The 14,392-nt window shown below is 41.9% G+C and overlaps 1 protein-coding gene across 2 annotated transcripts in view; it reads left to right on the top strand.

The window, feature by feature from the left end:
* The window catches only part of SPOCK1 (SPARC (osteonectin), cwcv and kazal like domains proteoglycan 1), a 271,183-nt gene that overhangs the window by 178,039 nt on the left and 78,752 nt on the right, over nt 1–14,392 (top strand). For both annotated transcript variants that reach the window (XM_059860078.1, XM_059860077.1), the window contains exon 5: nt 1,214–1,346. In XM_059860078.1, coding sequence (XP_059716061.1) covers nt 1,214–1,346 — 133 coding nt within the window. The remainder of the gene's footprint in view (nt 1–1,213; nt 1,347–14,392) is intronic.

Here is a 14,392-nt window from a genome sequence, read left to right as displayed (position 1 = left end):
TTACATCAGAGTTGGTATTGTGTAGCAAATTGCAAGCTCTAGTGAAATTGCTTTAAAAAATATCTGTATATATTTTTCTAAAACTGTGATAAAGTCATTCAGCAGCACATTGAAATGCATTTCTAGCTGAACTGTTATATCATATCTTTTTTCTTCCTGTGGTACAAGAACAGATGGCAGTTATTTTTCTTACCAGTCTCCAGCAAAGCTGCTGCAATGCTTTGCCTTCCCTTGTAAATGCTTTCAAGTGAAAGACAAGTACACACCACCAAAATGAATCTGCATTATAACACTGGATTTTCTAAAGCAAACTTTAAATTAACTTGCAACATTAGGCTGGTGATAATTACTTAATGTCCTATCAGTCAAGTAGCTCATTATGACAGGAAAATGAGCCGTTAGAATCAATGGCACGTTTTGCAGTAAGTTTTTGGAGCAGATGTCTTATTTCATAGACATTTTTAATGCAATAATTGAGTATTCTATAACTTGAACACAAGTGCAGTCACTCCCCAGGGGCACACATTGGTGGGTTTGGAAGTGCTCTCTGTGACTTTGGCATTCCTGGGGGGACTGTGATTGATCTGAGAACCTCAATGACCATTCAGTTGCTGGTGTGTCAAAAGGGCTCCTGCCTGTGTATTATATTCTGTATAACACTATACAGAATCACACACAAAAGTGTGATTCTGCATATTGTTATAAGCACAGTATAATTGCAAAGTTTTCTGAAGGATTTTGTTTTAAAATCATTGCTACCTTAGCACCAGTTTGGCAGCTCTGAGGCAGCCTGGTGAAAATGTCTATGAACACAGCCTGGTGTAATGTTGCCCGCATCACTAGAAATGCTGTGTAGCTCAAGAAATGCTATATTCTGAAGTGAAACCATTTGTAGTTATAAATCTAAATGAAACCACCAAGTGTTGTAAATCTAGGGCTGCCTACCAATTTATGACTTTTTAGATTGCCAGCTGTAATATGCCATATTATAAAAGCATTGTTAGGAGCTGTATTTAATTTACTTGCTTTAAATTACAGTTTAGTAGACTTGGCAGCACTGGGTTAATGGTTGGACTCGATGATCTTAAAGGTCTTTTCCAACTGAAATGATTCTAAATGAATGCTGTACTGAAAATCCAGCTTTATTCAGAGAACCTCTAATCTTCTGTTTTATACAAACTTCTCAAAAACCGTGGTGTGTCTTATTTTGCAGCCTTCGACAAAAGAAAGGCAGCTTGGCCCAGAAGCACTGGGCTGGAGCAGCCAACATGGCCAAGTGCAAACCCTGCCCCGTGGCCCATCCCAGCGCCGTCTGCGGCTCCGACGGACACACCTACAGCAGCCAGGTAAGGGCACACACCTACAGCACACACCAACAGCAGCCAGGTAAGGGCACACACCCACAGCAGCCAGGTAAGGGCACACACCTACAGCACACACCCACAGCAGCCAGGTAAGGGCACACACCTACTGCACACACCCACAGCAGCCAGGTAAGGGCACACACCTACAGCACACACCTACAGCAGCCAGGTAAGGGCACACACCTACAGCACACACCCACAGCAGCCAGGTAAGGGCACACAGCTACTGCACACACCCACAGCAGCCAGGTAAGGGCACACACCTACAGCACACACCTACAGCAGCCAGGTAAGGGCACACACCTACAGCAGCCAGGTAAGGGCACACACCTACAGCACACATCTACAGCAGCCAGGTAAGGGCACACACCTACAGCACACACCTACAGCAGCCAGGTAAGGGCACACACCTACAGCACACACCTACAGCAGCCAGGTAAGGGCACACATCTACAGCACACACCTACAGCAGCCAAGTAAGGGCACACACCCACAGCAGCCAGGTAAGGGCACACATCTACAGCACACACCTACAGCAGCCAGGTAAGGGCACACACCTACAGCACACACCTACAGCAGCCAGGTAAGGGCACACACCTACAGCACACATCTACAGCAGCCAGGTAAGTGCACACACCTACACCACACACCTACAGCAGCCAGGTAAGGGCACACACCTACAGCACACACCCACAGCAGCCAGGTAAGGGCACACACCTACAGCAGCCAGGTAAGGGCACACACCTACAGCACACACCCACAGCAGCCACGTAAGGGCACACACCTACAGCAGCCAGGTAAGGGCACACACCTACAGCACACACCCACAGCAGCCAGGTAAGGGCACACACCTACAGCACACACCTACAGCAGCCAGGTAAGGGCACACACCTACAGCACACACCTACAGCAGCCAGGTAAGGGCACACATCTACAGCACACACCTACAGCAGCCAGGTAAGGGCACACACCTACAGCACACACCTACAGCAGCCAGGTAAGGGCACACATCTACAGCACACACCTACAGCAGCCAAGTAAGGGCACACACCCACAGCAGCCAGGTAAGGGCACACACCTACAGCACACACCTACAGCAGCCAGGTAAGGGCACACACCTACAGCACACACCTACAGCAGCCAGGTAAGGGCACACACCTACAGCACACACCTACAGCAGCCAGGTAAGGGCACACACCTACAGCACACACCTACAGCAGCCAGGTAAGGGCACACACCTACAGCAGCCAGGTAAGGGCACACACCTACAGCACACACCCACAGCAGCCAGGTAAGGGCACGCACATACAGCACACACCTACAGCAGCCAGGTAAGGGCACACACCTACAGCACACACCTACAGCAGCCAGGTAAGGGCACACACCTACAGCAGCCAGGTAAGGGCACACACCTACAGCACACACCTACAGCAGCCAGGTAAGGGCACACACCTACAGCACACACCTACAGCAGCCAGGTAAGGGCACACACCTACAGCACACACCTACAGCAGCCAGGTAAGGGCACACACCTACAGCACACACCTACAGCAGCCAGGTAAGGGCACACAGCTACAGCACACACCTACAGCAGCCAGGCAAGGGCACACACCTACTGCACACATCTACAGCAGCCAGGTAAGGGCACACACCTACAGCACACACCTACAGCAGCCAGGTAAGGGCACACACCTACAGCACACACCTACAGCAGCCAGGCAAGGGCACACACCTACTGCACACATCTACAGCAGCCAGGTAAGGGCACACACCTACAGCACACATCTACAGCAGCCAGGTAAGGGCACACACCTACTGCACACATCTACAGCAGCCAGGTAAGGGCACACACCTACAGCACACACCTACAGAAGCCAGGTAGGGGCACACACCCCAGCACACACCTACAGCAGCCACGTAAGGGCACACACCTACAGCAGCCAGGTACATCCTCAGCACACACCTACAGGAGCCAGGTACACCCCCAGCACACACCTACAGAAGCCAGGTATGGGCACACACGTACTGCACACATCTACAGCAGCCAGGTAAGGGCACACACCTACAGCACACACCTACAGCAGCCAGGTAAGGGCACACACCTACAGCACACACCCACAGCAGCCAGGTAAGGGCACATACCTACAGCACACACCTACAGCAGCCAGGTAAGGGCACACACCTACTGCACACATCTACATTAGCCAGGTAAGGGCACACGCCCCAGCACACACCTACAGTAGACACGTAAGGGCACACACCTACAGCAGCCAGGTATATCCTCAGCACACACCTACAGCCGCCAGGTACACCCCCAGCACACACCTACAGAAGCCAGGTAAGGCCACACACCTACAGAACACACCTACACCAGCCATGTAAGGGCACACACCTACAGCAGCGAGGTACATCCTCAGCACACATCTACAGCAGCCAGGTGAGCTGACACACACCCAGCACACACCTACAGCAGCCAGGTGAGCTCTGCCTGGGGCCACACCCACAGCAGCCAGGTGAGCTCTGCCTCCAGCCCCAGCTCCTGCAGCAGCTCTCAGCTGGGATGTGGGGTGAAGGTGAAAGGCCTCTTGCTGTTAGGTAGTATTAAACTACTCTCTTCGTTTATCCAGGAATGCTTTAAAGAGTGCTGATAAATGTAGTCTTCTCCATATTTGACAAACAGCAAATCAGAATGCCAAATTGCAATCTTGTGACTTTCCTGATTATGTTTCTCTGAATAGCCTGCTCTCATAATGAAGTAGAACAATTTTAATGTTGATGATACAACTGAAAAAGAAGTGTCATTTCATGAGATTGGCTTGTTTAGACAAGAGGATTTGGGGATAGTTTTTTTTTTAACACTTGGTCTCCAAACCATATAATAACTTAGCAGAATAATTCTTCAGTGATAGATTTATTTTTAATTATCTCTTTTTTCCTAGACTGCATGGGTAACATATTACAATTCATTTAGCCTGTGGCTTTAATAGGCTTGTGTGCCAGATGCAGCATATATGGGTACCATAAAAAAATTCCCATAACCCAGTGGGGATAAATTGACTCATTGTTATACTGAAAATACGATCACCTTAGGGCTTGACTCAATAAAAGAAAATGTCTTCACAGCCATTCAGCATTCCAGATCTCCATTTAGCAAATAAAGCCTTCCATGCCTTGGACACATGTCCCAAAAACAGCACTTCAGGCACTGGAAAGCATGTTTTAGGGAATACCCTTAAGGTTCTCTTAAATTCATGCATACAAAGTAATGTTTAACAGCCAGTAAAACCACCTTTTAAAATCCAAAAATAGCCCTCACAAAAAAAAAAAAAAAAAAAAAAAAAAAAAGCAGCCAAAAAACCACAACAAACAAACAGGAAAATAAAGCTATCAGGAAAAAAAAATTTCTTTGCTGTGTTGTGACAGCTACATTATTTTCTCAGCTGGGCATCTTGAATTCTCCACTTATTAATGGACACAAATATTAAAATGCTGCCATGCCTTGGTAATTTCAGCTTCTCCCCTGTTCTGGCTGAGGGATTTGCATGGCCAGAAGGAGCAAATGAGAGCAGAAACTCTCCTCTGTGCGCACAGACTGCAGGAAAAATGGCCACATATTGCCTGTTAAACAAGTTACTCTTTAATTCTCTCTAGGAGTGTGTATTGCAGTAATGTAGCTTTGGTATTTGTAGTTAAGGTAGGCTCATTTTAAAAACAACTTTTCTCTCTGATCTTCTGAGTCCATAGGACGTTCTGTAGTAAACAGATTTCACTTCATGCTCTGTCATGCTATGCACTCATTTCTGTGCATCTTACCTGCCTCTCTGTTAGCTCCAAATGGGATTTTGGCCTTCCCTGTTTCTCACCATAAGATCTAACTGGTTTTCATCAACATACTGCCAGTGCTATAAATTCACTAAGCTATTGTCATTATGATATAAGCCTGACAGCTACAAACAAGACATGAAACATTTCCTGCTGCTGACATGTTTGACTGTCAGAGACACCTCCCAGAAGTTGCCTGTTTGGGTTTTGGGGTTTTTTTCAAAGGAGATTTTTTAAAAGATTTATTCTGAAACAACTTTTTTTCATCTTTATTTATTGTATGTTTTACAATCAATTGCTCCCGTTCTAGTAAAATTCTATTTATTATTTTTTAGAAGATGCATTTTGGTAAATGAGCTGAAAATACTTTAGGGAGAGCATTAAAATAAGTAGTATATGTTAGTGTCCTAACAAATAATATTTTTATGATTGGGAATGATCATGAGTATCTGGTATCTTTTACAAAAATAAACACACTGCTTCCCTCAAACTCACTGTTAGAATTCACCAGACAATGGGATCCCTTTTTCTCGCCTTAAGTCACTAAAATGAAAGTTTCCTCGGTAATTTTCTTTCACATGCCAGTGCTGTTGGCAGGAATCATTTCTGGCCCTGCAGTGCTGCCATGTTCTAGTACTGGAATGCACCCAGGGGGACTGGAGTGAGGGCACTGCTTTGTGCAGGGAGGTGTTTGCTGGTCCTGGCTCTGCATCTCTGAACGTGCAGTGATGAGCTGGGAAAATGGGCAGATTCCTGCTGAGCTTGTGAACGAAACATGGAGAGAAGCCACAAAATTTTTGGGGGAAAAAAAATCTTCTGAAAGCGCACCTTGAGCTTCCCCTGCTGCTGGCAGCCAGGTGGGACAGGCAGACAGAGCTGCAGCTGGTCCATCCTGGCTGCAGGTGGGTCTGGCCCCTCCTGCAGGCACAGCGCAGGTGGGAGAAGGGCTTTGGGCTCCTGGCCTGGCAGGGCAGCATCCAAGTGTTTCAGTGATGACCTGGGGCTGCCATCCTACAGCAGCAATGGCCCTTCCCATACTTTGAACTGTTATCTGAGAAAAAAAAACTACTGAAAAGGAAAAGCACAACACAAGTATGGCTGGGTGATCAAATGCAGATGAAACTTGGGTGTCAAAAAATGCCCAGTAATTCACATCAAGAAAATGCACGCATTCTAAATATACATCTCACAGGCTCTCATTTAGCCATTTGATCCTGGAATAATTTCAGCTGTTTCTCAGGAAATGTAGTAGACCCAGAGGCAAGAATTTCTTGACAAAATTGGGGAAAATCAACCAAATCAATAATGCAAGGGTTATAGGGGAAAAAAATAACAAAAGATAAACTAAAGCTCCATTTTTGAGCTTACTGGCTGATGTAGACAGATGTCCAGGATGTTTAACTCAGCTTTGTTGAGTTCCACCAAAGACATTGAACCCTTCAGCCCCACAACTAATTTCTTGAGGACTAGACAAAGGAATCTTTTGTCTTTTAAATCTTCCATTGGAAAATATTCAGTGGTGTTGATTTACAGCACAAAGCAAAATGGTAAAATGTTAAAAATTATAAAAATGCCATGCCCACGTCTTGTGCTACAATGATTTAAGTGTCACCTCAACTATAGGAGACACAAGGTAATGAGAACTTTGATGCTCTAAAGTTGATTTAGTTTCATGTTTGGGAGTTGTACTGCTTAAAAAATCTCACCAACTTTTAGGCATTGAAGTTCTGGTTCTTTTTCTGAAATCTTGAAAACTTGATCTGGATTTTTTCATCTGCTACACATAAGTACTAAAGTGCAAATTGATAAGCCACCTTGTTGGGCTGTAGTGTGTGGTGGGGATTTTTATTGTTCTAGCTTTGTTTTCCAGATGGCAAACTAATTCTTCCAAGCAATGGGTTTCTTCAGTTGCACCAATAATTCAGCACTTCTGCATGACAGAATTTGAACACAGATGTGGTCTGTATGTACTCAGTCCCTGTACCCTGTTTACAGCAACTGAAAAATTAGTGGTTTTTGAACTTGCAGAATTTGCTTGTGTTTCTGGAAAACTTTATAAATGAACACCTTTCCCTGTGAGCTTTGGGAAGCTTAGGTTTATCAAAGATTTCATTGATTTTTTTTCTAGTTACTGCTTGAAATTCAGGTACTTTAAAATGTACACCATCTCTCACATAATAACTAGGCACAAAGAAGTTTCCTGGGTATAACAGCTCTATCTAATATTGTGACAATACAAAGCACTTCCATAGGTTATTACAGGCAGATTTTTCAAAGCTTCTGAAAGTACCAATGAATTAAGCTTATGAGGTACGTAAGCCCTGTAAAGAGCTCGATGTAATTAGTTAATGTTTTTGTCAGCAACACATTAAGAAGAATAACTTTGAAGATGTCAGTTTTACAGGAACTTTAATTAAGCTTGTTAATAAAGCAATTACATGAACATGACGATGACTGTACTTAACTAGTCAGAAAATGAAAATTAGGATCATCTTAAATTACAAAACATACCACCTCAATGACTAATGGTCCCTTCAAAGATGGAAAGGTACATTGCCATAATTATTATGTTTCTAATTAGGTACATTGTTGTTCTGCAAATTTTAATTAAATCATTGTGAACTAATTAAGTCCATAATCATGTCTCTTTCTGTTTGAAAATGTAAAAATCATGTCTTGTTGTCATAACATTAGGTAATAAATTTGATCTTAAGGGACGTACAAGAAAAAAAAATTCCAACAATCTTGAAACAGAAGAAAAAAATAACGACCAAAATAATAAGACACTATTAGTTAAATGTGTGCAAAGTGAAGGCTGCTACATTTAATTAGGAGGAGTCTGTATGCAGAAGCACAGTTAGTAAAGCCTTGTTAAAGTGTCCAGCTGTTGAGAATTTAGTGCAACGTGGTTTGCTTTTCCATAATCAAACTATTGGCTGGACTACCTGTCCTTGAGCCCTGGGGTGCTGCTCCTCAGCTGTGGTTTTGCACAGCCTTTCCTCTCTGTCATTTATCTGAGGGATGGCTTGGCCTCTTCTGATGGAAAACAAGATACTCAAAGACTCAGCAAGCCTTACCACTCCTTGTGTGCCCAATTAGATAAGAGTTAGGTTAAATTCTCTGCTAACTTTTAGCTTTGGTCTGGTTTTGTAAGGGAAAATTAGGAAGTAAGAGAGGAGATGGGGGAAAGTGAGATGTAATAGGATATGATTAAAGAATTCCACAGGGAAGAAAATCAAGTCATCCTTATGCATCTGCTCCCTGTATGCATTTTAAAGATTGTTGGTGGGAGGTACAAGAATAAATTATTCTTTCATATATCTTTTTGAAAATTGATAGATTTTATGGGATGTGATCATTCTGAATGAGCTTTCTACAGGAAAAAGATTTTTCAGCATTTTAACTACATCCTTATTCTAGTAGCAGATTTTCAGCATTATCTCTATTTGATGATAGGGCTATTTGACTCCATGTGTTATTTGATTCCATGTGTTGCAGGGGGTTCCTAACTGCAGCAATACATCTGACATGAGGCTTTTAGCACTTCTGACTTTATTCTCCCAAATAACCTCCGTGAAACTCCAGAGGACTGTGGGAGAGCTGGAGCTGGCCTGATGTTGAGCACCTTTGTGCATCCCCTCCTTTAACTCTGGCACATCTGGCTCCTGCATTCCCATGAGGCAGATGTTCCCTCAGCCTGTGCTCTGGGCCAGTGAGACTCGAGTTGTGTAATCCAAAAGCTGTGTGGAGCTATTATTGCATAATCAACTCCTAAATAATAAATTTTGTCTCTCAGAGGGCAAAGCAGGCAGAGTTCTGTGCTGTTCATCCAAGGCTGCACAGTTTATTTGGCTTGAAGCATGAAATGAGCAATGTTTTTTGATCACGTGCTGTGTATCCTAAAGACATCCTGTTGTTCATATGGTGTTTTTCTCTGCATGGTCTCTAGAAATGAGCAGAAAATTGGGAATAAGGTAGATCTGTATTCTTCTGTTCCTTGTAATCCATGTCAGTGTCTTAAGATAGTTAAGTGTAAAGGGCATTTTTGCATATGCTTGAAGAATGGCATTTCTCTTTTGGTCAATTAAAATGCTTTGAAAATGGCTTTCTGCTCCTCCTACAGTCTTGCCAGTGATGCCTCTTGAGGGTGTCTTGGGCACAAATTAACAACCCAGGACCAAGATCTGTGCTTCCCCCTGACTGAGGTAACCTTTGTTAAATTCTGAGGGAGCTGGGAAATAGCACTTTTGAACTCTGCTCACATCATCATTCAGTTCTGCAAATTCCTGAGCTTCCTTTCAAATCCCATTTAGTTCTGTGTTGAAGTGAAGAAGCTTTTGCTTTTTAGTGGTGTCAGACAGTAAATTCAAAACCCCAAACAATGCTCTACCAATTTTACATCCTAACCAGGAAAAAAATAACCCTACATAACCACTCATCTGTGCACTGCAGCTGCTTCTGTGACAGCTCCCCAGCCAAAGCCCATGAATATGTACATGTTTGCAGGGATTTTTACCTGACATAATATGAATTGTGAGAACAGCCAAAATAGAGGCTTCTGCAGTGACTCAACAGATCGGGGGGGGGGGGGGAAGCAAAGAGCTCTGGGCAATTTTTTCAGAGTAAGGGCTGCTTTGTCATATTGCCAGGTTTGAGACTCTGTGAATTAATGAGAAATTGCTGTGACCTGGGACATGATGTTCCTTCAGAGACTGCTTGTTGCTATCCCCTTAGTCTTTGGAGGAAGTCTTCATGAACACAGCTCTGCAAACACAGATTGGGGGGGAAAAAGTAAAGACAACAAAAAATGAACAAAGAAAGGAAAAACAACAAAAAAGGTATTTTTAATCCCTTGAATAAACCTCTTACAAAGAAGATACTGATTCTTTTTTGTTGGAAACTGGCTACTTAAAGCTCTGTTAAAGCCACTGCTCAGTGTTGGAAGGAGATGAGGGTTGCTTTGGTCCTGCTGAAGCCTGGTGATCTCTTTGTTCCTGCATAAAGGCAGGATAGAGAAACACTGGAGGCATTCTGGGAACAGATTAAAATGGATCACAACCTGGTTTGGCTTTTCCTTGCTATAATCTTTTTTAAGAGAGATTACTTAAAATTTTCACTTCTTCAATTTGTGCTGGGGTCAGTGACAGCCTGACAGAACCCAAAATTTATGCAAAGTTGTGTGTCCAACTTTTAGCAACTATGAGTTAAGCAGGCTGATCTAATTGGGGTATGCTGATGTTTATCTCCTTTCTCTAACCTTGCCTAGCAGGGAAAAGATATTTTTAGTTTGTTTTTCCATATTCTAACGTTTCTCAGTCCACAACAATTTAGCCTTGCACAGACTGGGTTCTTTGTGATTAACATATTGTGTCAGTTTCTAAATCCATATTTTCTCTTTAATTCCTAAATCTGTTATTTTGCCATATTAAGGCTTGTCAGAGTTGAATGTTTTAATTATCAAGTCAAGCCTTAAGACTCTGGAGGAGATTATGATTAAATGTCTCTGTTAGGTGGGTTGCTGCAAGTGGTAACTCTTCCTTCATATTATTTTGGTAACTTGACTATACAGAAAAAACTGCTCTAAACTCCCTAAAAAATCCTTCTCAATATACAGCTGCAGTAGTGATGTATAAATACCATGCTGGGAAAGGCAGTATGAGAACCTGTGCAGAATAAAACAACCTTCAGGTTTCCAGCCCATAGCCCCCATCACTGAGGGACAGGGAGAGGTGAAGCTTCAGGAGCACAAGGCTGCTTCTCTCACATCCAACTCCCCTAAATTCTGCACAAGCCCATTTCCCCAAATGGCTCTGAAAATACTCAGAGCTCTCTAAAGCAACTGAACGTGCTCACCTTTTAGTGCTGCAGAAATGCAAGATTTTGGCCTGGGTGTCTTGAGTTTCACCAGTGCTCACTCAGCATAATAAAGCCTAAATAAATTGTAAAAGAAGAAGTGTACTCTTTTGGCAGTTTTATGCTTTTTTCTGTTGTGTTCATTTAGATTGACCAGACTTAATTGATAGGATTCATTTAAATGTATCTTCCTTAAATAGATTACATTCATGTTTACCCACTAAGTGTATCTAGAACCTGCTCCATGACAATGCAGCTCCTCAAATTTCCATGTCAGTTGTGACAAAAACACCAAAAAAAAGAATGAGGAAGGGACTGGGAAGATGAGTGTAGGGCTGAGTCATACATGTCTAAAATATCTTGGCCAAGGTATCCACAAACAAATATTTTGGGATTTTGTTATGGCAATTTCTAGCATACTAAAATATTTTAATACAGATTTATGTTTCCCTCTGGTTTTGGTATTTTGTGGGACTTTTGTTTCTTTCAAGGGAGGGAAATTACACATTCACTTTATTTACACAGCAAGGGTTGATGCTGAAGAAGGGCAGCTTCTTGCAGAGAACTTGGCCCCCTGCTTTTCTGATTTCCCCACATGTGCTTTATTCAGAAGGACGAAATAATGTTTAGAATGTCACTGATTTTCCCCCCTTTCTGTTTATGAACTTCTGCAGTGTTGAGGACAGTGTTTTTATTTAAGCACCCAGGTAAGTGCTGCCAATAATTAGAAGTCTGAAAATGTAACATTCCTGCTGCTGGCTGCTCATTATTCAAAAAAACTCAGAAAAACAATGTCTTTCTAGGGAATGTGTTTAAATATATGTGCTGAAGTCTTACTGAATTAAATAAGAGTGAATCTTATTAGCATCTTGAAAAATGCAGTTCTGTGCCTGTTTTAGGCTGGAAGGTGTAGGCCTGTCAGCTGTACTTCACACAGTAAATGAACATCTTGTTTAAAATATCAGTTCTCTAGATTTTCCAAAAGTCTATGGTTTTTCCTGGTGTTGGTTATTTTGTGACCGATTTTTTTAGGGGGTTGGGGGGAGAAGTGTATTTTTAATTCTAATTCCAACATTTTATTAGATTTCTAAAAAGTATTTGTGGATGAAACATATCACCAGCAATGACTTGCTTGGGCGCATTACCCCAAAGGAGGGAGCACTAGATGTTGTTAAAATAAAAGCAGAACTTGGGGCTTTTTCTTTTCACATGTGTGGAAGGAGCCAGCACTGAGTGACAGAAGAAAATGTCCTTATTAATAAGCCTCTACATTAAAATTACAGCAGGAACACAGGGAGAAAGAAGCAGCAGTGAGTTGACTGTGACTTGTGTATTTGGACTTACTGTGTCAGTAACGATGGATGGAGCAAACAATAAAATTTGACCTGTCAGGTTATGCTTCTGAGGCTAGAAGCCTTAAGGCATTTGTAATTGGCTTCAGCCAGTATGTTAATGTAGGTGGTTTGGAAAATTAGATTATTTGAGTGATACAGCTGCTTTCCCTTTTTAGTATTCAAAAGAAAAGCTTAGAAACTAAAAGGGACTGAAGTCATAATACTTGTTCTTTGTGAGCTGCCTGTTGTCCCTATATAATAGAGCAGGCAGAGGAGTAGTTTTCAGATGAGATGTTCACAGTGTGTAGAATACGAGTTATTTTAAATGATTTTGTGGGGCATAATTCTTAAACAGTGTGTGGGAGGTGCAATGCACATAGTTTCCATTACACACATAAATCTCATTATTATCTTCTTCATATTCTACATTATGCTCAAATGTGCCCCTGTAGTATAACAGGACTAGAAAACACTTTTTGGGGTTGACATTACTCAGTGATTTGTCAGTGTGGCATGAAGTGCTTAACTGAACACATTTCTCATAGCTGAAAAAATCTGTGCAGTGTAAATCCACAACTAAAGTGGGTTTTAAATAGCTGTGCACAAAGTAATTCTATCATATTAAATATGTTCAAAGTAATTCTATCATATTAAATATGTTAATATCAATATTATGTATATAATATTGATATTATATACATAATATTGAGGAGATATTGTGATAGTTGTAAGTAGAATGATGTGCATATTTTCCAGTGAAAGCATTTTATAGCATAATGTCAGTCTGAGCTCCCAGAGTTTTCATCAAAATCAGTATTCTGAACTTTCACTGAATCTCAGGCAAAATTCAGAGAGAAATGTCTCTTCACCCTCAAAATATTTGTACCCTGGGCTGGAAATGAGCTGAGAACCTGCCCAGTGATAACTTGCATGTTGACAGTTCTTACTGAGGAGATAGGGAGTGGCTTTGGGGAGGTTGGGGGGTGGGGCTGATGGGCTGTGTCTTGGTTTGGTTTGGTTTGGTTGGGTTGGGTTTGGTTTTGTTTTGTTTTGTTTTGTTTTGTTTTGTTTTGTTTTGTTTTGTTTTGTTTTGTTTTGTTTTGTTTTGTTTGTTGGAGTTTTGTCAGAGTGAAGTGGTGGTGGTGGGACAGAGTGCTCCAAACCATCAGAACATGGAGTCATCCAGATTACCTTTTGGTAGTGCTGTAAGGATTGGGCCATTTCCAGGGGGCTTTGTCTTTTCCTTCAAGGGCTGTTCAAATCCTCTCCTCCATTTCCCCCTCCCTGTACCTCAGATACTCTGCTTTAAAGTGTTTCCTCCTTCCAAGGAAAGGAAATGGCAGGAGGGAGTATTGATTGACTTGGGAGCATTGCAGAGGATGTCAGAGGTGGTTTTGGACTGGTGGTCTTAGGAGAGGATCTGTGGGAAGGAGAAAAAACAATGCTGAGGATATTATAGTGGAAGGGAAAGACATCGGGATTCGTTTCTATGAATCCATAGAAAAGTTGGACTCCATTTCACTGTTTGCAGAAAACCTTGAACAAACTGGGTCTGTGCCCAGTCACTGGCAATTAGATGATACAAGTGGAATTTTTTAATTCACTGAGGGTTTACTTCCCAGAGGTAATACTACACAAAACAGAAGCAGAGAGCTCAACTAGTTGCATTCCTTTCATCCAGGATATTTTCATCATAATTAGAGGAGAGCAGAGAAGAGAATTTAAAATACATGTTGTCATACATTGTCAAATATATAAAAATTATGTTTTTATATAAAAAACATAATTTTTGTTTCCACATGTTCTGGATTCTTCTCCAATGAGCTATACTCTTATTTTAGCATTTTAATGTGTTACAGATAGAAATAAGTATGTAAGGAGAAATAATGTTGTATGTTTTAATGTGATCCTTCTAGTTTGCTGTCATGTAATCTTAATATAAGCAGTTTCTGCTGCAAATATACTTTTATAATTTTTCCTAAGAGAAAAAAAGTACATGTTTTGTTACATGTGTTTGAG

The sequence above is a fragment of the Haemorhous mexicanus genome, chromosome 15 (assembly GCF_027477595.1).
Source record: "Haemorhous mexicanus isolate bHaeMex1 chromosome 15, bHaeMex1.pri, whole genome shotgun sequence".
Lineage (NCBI taxonomy): Eukaryota > Metazoa > Chordata > Aves > Passeriformes > Fringillidae > Haemorhous > Haemorhous mexicanus.
Note: the sequence above shows the minus strand (reverse complement) of the source record. Positions and strands in the feature narration are given on the sequence as shown.